The sequence below is a fragment of the Atta cephalotes genome, assembly GCF_000143395.1.
Source record: "Atta cephalotes unplaced genomic scaffold scaffold00051, whole genome shotgun sequence".
NCBI classification, from domain to species: domain Eukaryota; kingdom Metazoa; phylum Arthropoda; class Insecta; order Hymenoptera; family Formicidae; genus Atta; species Atta cephalotes.
Genome location: NW_012130115.1, coordinates 932,603 through 941,871, shown reverse-complemented (window position 1 = coordinate 941,871; position 9,269 = coordinate 932,603). Strand labels below are relative to the sequence as shown.

The following is a 9,269-nucleotide window of genomic DNA, read 5'->3' as shown; positions in this document are numbered from 1 at the left end:
ATATATAATGAATAGAAGAAAGATAAAATCATCGGTTTTTTCTACCTTAAGGACATATTTTCTCGTATAGGAATACTTCGACAAAGTAATTAAAATGCTGCATGCTCGCAGACAGATTTTCATCCACGGTAGCGATCTGTTGTTTTGCACTATTGTATTGTAAATGTCGTCGGCTAAGTTCAGCTCACAGAGAATGATACAAATGGTTGGAGACAGTATCGTTATAGTATCTGTGTGTGATGAATATAAATTTTATAAATCATTTAAATAAAATAAACTCAAGATTAATAAAAATGAAGATAAAGTTGATAAGGAAATGAAATATTAAATTTATTCGAAACAATATTAGACGTTTCAATTTTACTTACAAGAGAACACAACTAAGTAAATTTCTCCGATTTAAATGAACTTTTAGTATGTTGTTCTATGGACAAAAGTAGGAGACACGTATTTTTTTATACGTGCTGAGTCGCACGTTATGAAATCCTCCCTTGAAAAAAATCAGTTTTTTTCTTTCAGATTGAATATCGTCGAAACTGTAAGGGATAGAAAAAAATTTGCAGAATGAAAATTGAAAGACATTAAGAGTATTTTAGAACTACAATAAACATTTTTTTTTAAATAAAAAATTTGTATTATAAATAATTTAAAAAATATTTTTTATTATATATAATATATATTATATAAAATATATATATATATATATATATATATTAGGTGTGGAAAAAAGTTCGTGGCGTTTTTCCCGTTAGATGGCATTGTTTTTAATGCCACACCTAATATATATATTATTTCTAAAGCTCTTGAAGCCGATTTTCATTCTGAAAATTTTTTTCTATCCCTTACAGTTTCGATGATATTATCAATCTGAAAGAAAAAAATCGATTTTTTTTAAGGGATTTCATCTCCTTAACGTGCGACTCAGCATGTATAATATAAAAAAATATGTGTCTCTTATTATTGTCCATAGAACAACAATGAGCTAAAAGCTCATTTAAATCAGAGAGATTCACTTAGAAGTGTTCCCTTATTAGTCACTTAAATCATTTTCAGTTATAATAACGAAATCGTAAAACGAAAAAATGAAGTAAACTTCCATGATTGATTAGAGTGTTAATAAATAACAAAATTAAAATGTTAAAAATAAATATATAAGAAGCCTTTTGACAACAGTTTCTTATGTACTTATTTTATAACATTTTAATTGATTTTGTTATTCATTTATATTGTCATCAAGTTTGTAAATTTATTCTAATTTTGAAGAAACGAAAATTATCAATTATATAATTGAAGTTTTAAATTGAAATGAATTGTCATAATTGACAATTTTTATTTTTTCGATATGATTCATGCTTTGCTTTGATACGCTGTTCGTTACTATCTAACTTTTGAACCATGTGTCAACAGAAACGATTTTGGATTATTTCTCGTCCGTTTTACCATGAGTAGGCAAAATTTGACATAATGGAATAATGATTTGAAGTACAGTCGAAACGTCTAAATCAACTTTGTTATAAATAGATAATATAAATTGTTATAAATAGATAATATAAATAGATAATATAAAAATTATTTTGCATTGATTACTGCATTAAAACTCTCATTAGTCCTTCATTATTTTTGTTATTCTCGAGTTTATATCTTAAAATTAAATAACATGCCCATTTCTATATCTACTATCTATGATAGAAATGAACATTAAGCATACATGAGCATTATTTATGGACAATATGAACTATGTTATAAAAGAAAAGAGAATTGTGTAAAAATATTTTATTAAGCCGCGCTCGGTTCGCTCAGTAATTGAAATTTTGAAATAAAAGTTACAAAAAAAATTTAACTATTTCTGCTCAACGCTAGTTATTTTAAAAAATTGTTCATGTGTGAAATTTCACATACGAAAATTCTAATGTGTAAAGTAATTCATACATTCCCAACAAAAGTTGGCGCCCACGTTTATAAATACAAAGTTACCTCCCCTTTCCCATTTTTAAAACTTACTTTGAGAATTGTAAGTTTGTGCTGCATTTTGCTTAAATATTGAAATCGTAATATGAAAAATACACTAAAAAAAATACAAAAAAAAAACAATTTTTGAATCAACTCCTATTTTTTTCTTAATTTTTAAAAATTGTACTAGGTTGTGCTAACATTGTGCTATAGTATTACCTTAAATAATAATAATAATAGAAGTTTTATGACTAAAATAATTTTTGACAATTCTGAATATAATTTATGTTTACATTCGCATACATAAGTTTTTCAAACAGTAAAAATTACATATATTAGTAAAACTACATATTTCAGTTGTATACTAGATTAGCACAAGTCAACACAATCTTTGAAATCCTCAGTACAATATGGTTTTAAAAAGACATTTTTTACTCTTGTGCCCTAATATAGCGCGCAAGAATAAAGTCTTATGCTAAGATAGCACAACTTACAATTAGATATGCAGTTTTATTTTAGCTATTTGAATAACTGATACGAATATAAACGTTAGTTGTATTCAGAATTGTCAAAAATTATTTTTATTATAATTTTTTTCTTTTTCTTTTATCATTATTTAAAAGTAAGATTTTAGTACCAATGTTAGCACAATTTTAAAAAATTGAAGAAAAAATGCAAAAGGAAGAGGCTGATTTAAAAATCGTTTTAAAAACTTTGTTAATCTCTTATATTACAATTTTAATATTCGGGTAGCACAAAATAAGTAAATTCTAAAAATAAGGGGTTATAAGTTCATATAGATTTTATAAATTATTTATTTATTATTGATATTGTTAAGAGAAAAAATCAATTATTTAGAAAATGATACGTAAAAAATAGCATTAGAAAAATAAATTTTTTTCTTCATCCAAACTCTTTTTTATGTCTTTTTAAAACATCATTGTCACTAATAACGCTTAATCATGCAGTATTATTCCTCAAATGAGAATGAATTTACCTAAGCTATACAAACAAGTAAGCAGCATCCCAACGCTGTTGCAGCTGCGCAATACATTGATCTTCTTTTGCCAATAGTCGTTGCTCGTGAGTTTCGTGGTAATCACCTGGATAGTTCCTCCACATTCATCTTGAATTTTTGTAGCAAGTAAAGCAATATCATTTACATGGCATTGCATTTCACGTTCTGTTTTCTTTCTCTTATAACGACGCTGCAACATGATTGTTGCTTGGCGTAAAGACAGATAACGCAATCTCTCTTCTCTACCAACGATGTAAGCTCGCCAGTAGGCTTGGATGACCATCGCAGCATACTTACTAGCTTCGTATCTCCGTATTGCAACTTTCATTCTGTAGCACGATTGAATGACTATTGTAGCTTGACGCAATGCGACGAATCGTTTCCTTGCTGTCAGAACTCTCCAGCGTGCTTGCACGACAATAACCGCGCGAGTTAACAAATACTCTCTCCTCATGATGCGAGCGGCTTTCTTTGCACGCCATCTTCTTTGCATCTCTAATACGTGGACCATGAACCGTTTATACTCGCTCCTCGTTTTGATCATTCGCCACCAAGATTGAATAATAACGCATGCTTTCCTCTTCGTTAAATATCGCTGTTGATCCACGCGAGCTAAGACACGTCGATACCAAATCTGTAAAAAAACAGCGCTCTTGCAAAGCTGTAAGTATCTTCTCCGTTCTTGATGAGCTTCCGTAATGTTGCGCCACCAGTTTTGTATTCGTGTTGCAGCACCTCTCATTTTTAAGTAATGTCGTCGGATGGCCCTCGCTGAATTGGCACGGCGATACCATGATTGTATCAGCAAAGCTGCTTGTTGCTGCTTCAAATAATCTCTCCTAATTGTTTTCGCTCGCCAATTCTTCTGTATAATATATGCTACTTTCTGTAGCTGCAGGAATTCCAAGTGTTGATGTCTCATAAGCACAAGTCTACGCCACCAACGTTGCAATTTCAGGCAAGAATATTTCTGAAGTTTATATCTATGTGAATACATTGCGGCTCTCCACCACGTTTGTATTTTCAAACAGGCGACTTCTCGTTTGCGCATTTGATATTTATTCCATGTTCTCTGAATGAGAATGATATTCTTTCGATAGAGAAAGAACTTCTTTCTGTTGAGTATACTCAGCCACCATCTCTCAATGTTACGCACAGCAGCTCTCTTGTGCAGAAAATCATTGCGTGCTTTTCGCACCAACAAATGTTGCCTCCACCAAGTTTGAATGATACAAGAGCTCTCTTTGCTGCAAAGAAACCATTCACGATGTTTCTGCATGGCTTTCACAGACCTCCACCAGGATTGTACTATCTTGGTAGCATCTCTTAGCATAAGATATTTAGAACGTTGCAATTTCATTACTCGCGTTGCTCTCCAATGGATTTGAATCGTTAATGCAGCATTCTTTAGATTGTGATACAGACTTTGTTGCATCTGCATTAACAATGTAGCTTTCCATCTTCTTTGCAACACAATCACCGCTTTATGTCTCTTTCTTAGCTCTTGCATCTTCGTACTTTTTCTCACCTGTTTCCACCATTTCTGAATTTGTATCGTGGCTGCTCTGATGCATAAGTACCGTTTGCGTTCCTCAAGATTACCGTCAGTTTCGATCACGTGCAATGACTGTGTCTGTTTGCACCTCCACATACGTTGGATTACTGTTGCAGCCAGATTTTTACGTGCGCGTAGGAAGTTTCTCACATAAATGTACCAGAGTTGCGCCCGCCACCACTTCTGGATCACACGAATCGCTCGATCAAATCGCGGCGCCTGATACTTGTGAATAATTTGCCACAGAAGCGACAGAGTCTTCTCGCAATGGCCATCGACAATGCTTTTCGCGTCTATATTGCCCTCCAGGATATAGCCAACCTGACACAAAGCATTTAATGCCATATCTACGTTGTGTATCTTCTGGAGACGCGATATTGCTGGTACCCGACAACGTTGGGTCAATCCCTGAGTACCGGTAATTAGCTCCATTACGCGACAAAGTCGCACACCATCACGTAAATCGTGTCGTATATTCACTACCGCGTAATCATATTCCTCGATGTAGGTTTGTCGATAAGTAAGCACATAATTATGACCACGCAGCATTCTAGTCACATCGCCGATACCACTCAGAAGCTCGCGCGAGAAGCTTAGCAAAATTTCACGACTTTCCTTGTACTGCGCGCGTTTATGAAATAGACATGGATCGTGGCCGATTAACTTATGTTGCTTGGCATAGTCCAGAAAATATATTAAAAATAGGAATTTTCTCAAACTAAACTGATTCAGCAGTGTAACAAACTTTTGGCTTGAGTCAGTCTTATGATATCCGGGCATTTTCGTCAATCGTGGGTTCGAAAAGAATCTTGTTAATAAGAAGCGAGTCAGACCAACAATGTCATTGTTCGAGCGTAATGAAATATTTTCCTTGTATACAGTTTCTAAACCGATACGTAGCCACAGAGGATTATAACTCAGGAATAAGCTCAATATCAGTTTCTGCAAACCTGTAAAATATTATTCAAATATCTAAGATTTAAGATTTGTATAATCAAAATTTTCTTTGATCATAAAGAAAATTAAGGATAAGAAATTAAAAATTGGATAATTTTAAAGATAAGTAAGAATATAAAAAAAAATTATTTTTACGCACCAATATCACGATGAAGATTACGATCTGATCTAATACACAAAGTTCCTTTAGTAATATACATATTGGTACGTGAAAGAACTTGTGTGACTTCATCCCGTTTGAACATAACATTCGCGGCTTTTCGTAACGTATTTAATCGTGTATTCGTGTGATATCTGAAAAAAATTATAAATTAAATAATTGTTGGTTGACGATTATTTAAAATTAATTTTTCTATCGTTTTTTAGAAGCAGACTTTTTTATATTAATCATTAATATAATGCACACCTAGCGGATACAGCCTCTTTGGTTTCAGCCAATACAGTATCTTTTTGTGCTTTGTATGTTTGCCATACTTTGCCGATGTCTACTATGGCAGTTTCAATGTCAACAGATAAATCCTCTGGCGAAGATAGTAGAGCATTCAACCACTTTGTAAACGCCAATTCTTGCTGCAGCAGCCACGGCTCGTTAAAGTATACTGTACTATAATAAAATAATAAACATGTTCAGATAATCAGAATCAATTTTTTAGTCTGCAATTGGACATTAATAATTAATAATTTACATTAATAAAAGGGTAACGATTTTTAAAAATTAATTTTGTAAATAATAAAAAAAATTAAAAACGATTATAAACAACTAAAAGTTCTATAATTTATACAAGATGTCATATAATATTATACAAAATGTTCTCGGGTTAAACTTAAACCTCAAACTCAAAATATTTGAATTTATTTTTTTGACTTAAAAAAAAAACCAAAATTTCTTCTGGAAGTTTGCTCACAAATGCTTCGTTTAACAGATATTGATTTCTTAAGTTATAAAATTGTAGAAATGAATGTCAAAATAATCTAGGTATATTCCCTTTACTGTTTAACAATAATCAAAATGTAATTATTAAATGTTTCATTCAAAATTATGGCTTCCAGCCTTCAGACAAGCCTTGCACTTATTAATGAGAGAACAAGTGACTAACTGACATTGTATGTCTGTAATTTCTTAGCTATGCTTGCATTATAACTTTGTTTACAGTTGCTTATAGCACAATGGAAGCCTATCAATAATCTTTGAAAATAAAATAAGAGATATTTCAACATTGTTCATTTCTAGTTCTATAATTTAAGAAGTTAATATCTTTTAAACAAAGCATTTGCAAGCAGAGAAAAATTGTTTATTTTGAGATTTTACATTCACATTTTTAATTTGGCGATTTAAACCCAGATATATCCTATAGATTAGAATCTATAATTTATAAAGTATAAATTATAAATCAGAATCTGTTATTTACATATAATATAATTATAGATTCTGAATTTAAATAAATTTATTAATATAAAATGTTCTCTCTACATGAATTATACTAAAGCTTAGCTTACTTTTTAAGAAATGGATCCTCTATTGTAGATGGTGCAAAAGGATCTAATCCACATGTTTCGTATATAAAGTACTCTTCTTCGTTTCGTATTCTGAAACTCGAATCTCTAGACGACGAAGTACCACTTCCAGTATACCACTTTGTATTACGCAAAGTACTGAGGGAAAATTTGTTTATTTTGATTGCTGGTATATTCTTCACATCATTTTCTGTAATTATAATGTCATCAGTATTGATATTATTAAAAATACAATTTTTTTTATAAAGGCAGAGCTCACTTGCAGCAATGTTCACTTGTAACTTTTTTCTGTTCCTACCATCACATAAAGTATTATTTTTCATAATTCTGCCGATTCTTGCACTGTTCACTTTTGGTACCATCTTAGAGCAGAAATGTTTCTTTGGTGGAGAAATTTCGATATATACATCTCCGGTCTTCTTTGCTGCTGTGTCATTCCTAGAAATGACCTCAAAACTGAAGTATTCGCAATTAGTTGTTTGAATATTTGGATTTTTGTCTACCATAAAATGGTTTATGTATTCGTTAGAATCTGTTGGTATGTAATGTTGAAATTGAATCGGCGACGATGAAATTAAATCCTTGATACCAGTCATGAGAGAGCATTTATCAGATTTAATTGGTGACAAGTTATACAGACTTGTTGGTTGTAATACAGGTACTGTATTGGCAATAGTCTTTGCATCATAAATCATGGATGTATCAAAGAATTGATGACTGATATTGAATGTCTTATGCTTATCTATGATATGAGAAGTTATGGATTCTGTAGATTCTCTTCTTGTTGGTGAACTCGAAATTACATCTGTAGATGTGAATGTAAATTTATTCAGAAGTATGGAAAAATCGGACTGCGTCTTGTTTTTATTACACTTCATATTTTCATGAACTTCTTTATGATGCTCGTTCAATATACTGTTGCAAGGTTTCCTTTCTTTAATGTATGTTGCTCTACGTATATCTTGTGCATTTAATGGAAGCAAAACTTGTGGCAGAATACTACTGTCACTCCACACATTTATATTTTGCTCGCACAAGATATTTTCTGATTTATCATGTCTGTTATAATGCATCTCATCAACTCTTTTGTAATAATCTTTTGTTTGCGATGCATAACTCTTTGTTCCATTATTTTTATTCAAAATATTCTCTTTATCTAAATTGTTTTCAAGCTTGTATTGTTTTATTTGTGTATCAAGATTGTTGGTCAAAGAGGAAGATAGGGACTGACTAATAGATGGAACTTCCAATATGTTATTTCGATGAGATTGTTTGCTTATTGTTAATGTAGAAAGACTTGACATATTTGATAATATACTTGATTTCGGCCTTTTTGTTTTGTTGCTTTTTTTATCATCCTTAGCTATTGTTGCTATAACAATATCATATTTAATTCGCCTACTATCAGTAAGTTGCAACACATCTCGCCAGCGTCCTGCCTCCCTAGGTGACCATTTGATACATAATGTACCATTGCTATGTCCTTGAATTTCTAATTCAGACAAGCTTAGATCAATTCGACGTTTTACAGATGGTAGCTTTGTTACAGATATCTGTAAGAAAAATATTATTAAATGAAACAAATTGAATAAAAGGCCAAGTTATATCTGAAAATTTTTTATATAGTTTTTGTATAATCCTATACAAAAGAAGATTAAAAATATTTAATACATTTCCCATACGTTTAATGTCTTGTCGCTAGTGTTTTTCACATCTAAATAGCATTCTACATTGGTGTTTATCTTTGCTTCCAATTCAATTCTTGTTGCTGGCTGAAACGGGGCAAGTAGTACACTATATCGAAACTTATCCATAGACGGCTGTCTGATTTCTGGCGCAGAGTACGGATGCATCACATATAATCACTTGATAAACTATAATTCAAATAGATTACAGATAGATTATAAATCATTAAACTTCCAAGACAAAATCTCTGTAGATTATTCCATTAAAATATAATATTAAATATTAATTAAATATTAATTAAATATAATATTAAATATTAAATTTAACGAAAAGCGTGTTATGTCAAATAAATCAATTCTCATAAATTACACGTTTTTAACTTAAGCTTTACTTATTTTCTCAAAATAAATCTTTATGTAAAATGAGATTCATACTTATATCACACAGTAAAATAACGGACTCCAGTCAAATCAATTTGAACGGGCGCAAAACTAACCTACAAGCAGGATTGTCAACCGTCAACCATAGACAAAGCGTAAAGGTACTATGACGTGGGAGCGTTAAGCGTCAAGCATTGTGAGCTTACTA

The 9,269-nt window shown here is 31.4% G+C and overlaps 1 protein-coding gene across 1 annotated transcript in view; it reads right to left on the bottom strand.

Annotated features, from left to right (window-relative positions):
• Window positions 1-8,848, bottom strand: part of LOC105622988 (protein abnormal spindle) — a 12,123-nt gene extending 3,275 nt beyond the window's left edge. The window contains exons 1-7 of the mRNA XM_012204390.1: window positions 8,678-8,848; window positions 7,255-8,548; window positions 6,978-7,185; window positions 5,887-6,084; window positions 5,620-5,774; window positions 2,948-5,473; window positions 46-230 (exon numbers count right to left, since the gene is read on the bottom strand). Of these exons, the coding sequence (XP_012059780.1) occupies window positions 46-230; window positions 2,948-5,473; window positions 5,620-5,774; window positions 5,887-6,084; window positions 6,978-7,185; window positions 7,255-8,548; window positions 8,678-8,848 (4,737 nt within the window). The remainder of the gene's footprint in view (window positions 1-45; window positions 231-2,947; window positions 5,474-5,619; window positions 5,775-5,886; window positions 6,085-6,977; window positions 7,186-7,254; window positions 8,549-8,677) is intronic.
• Window positions 8,849-9,269: the final 421 nt, after the last annotated feature.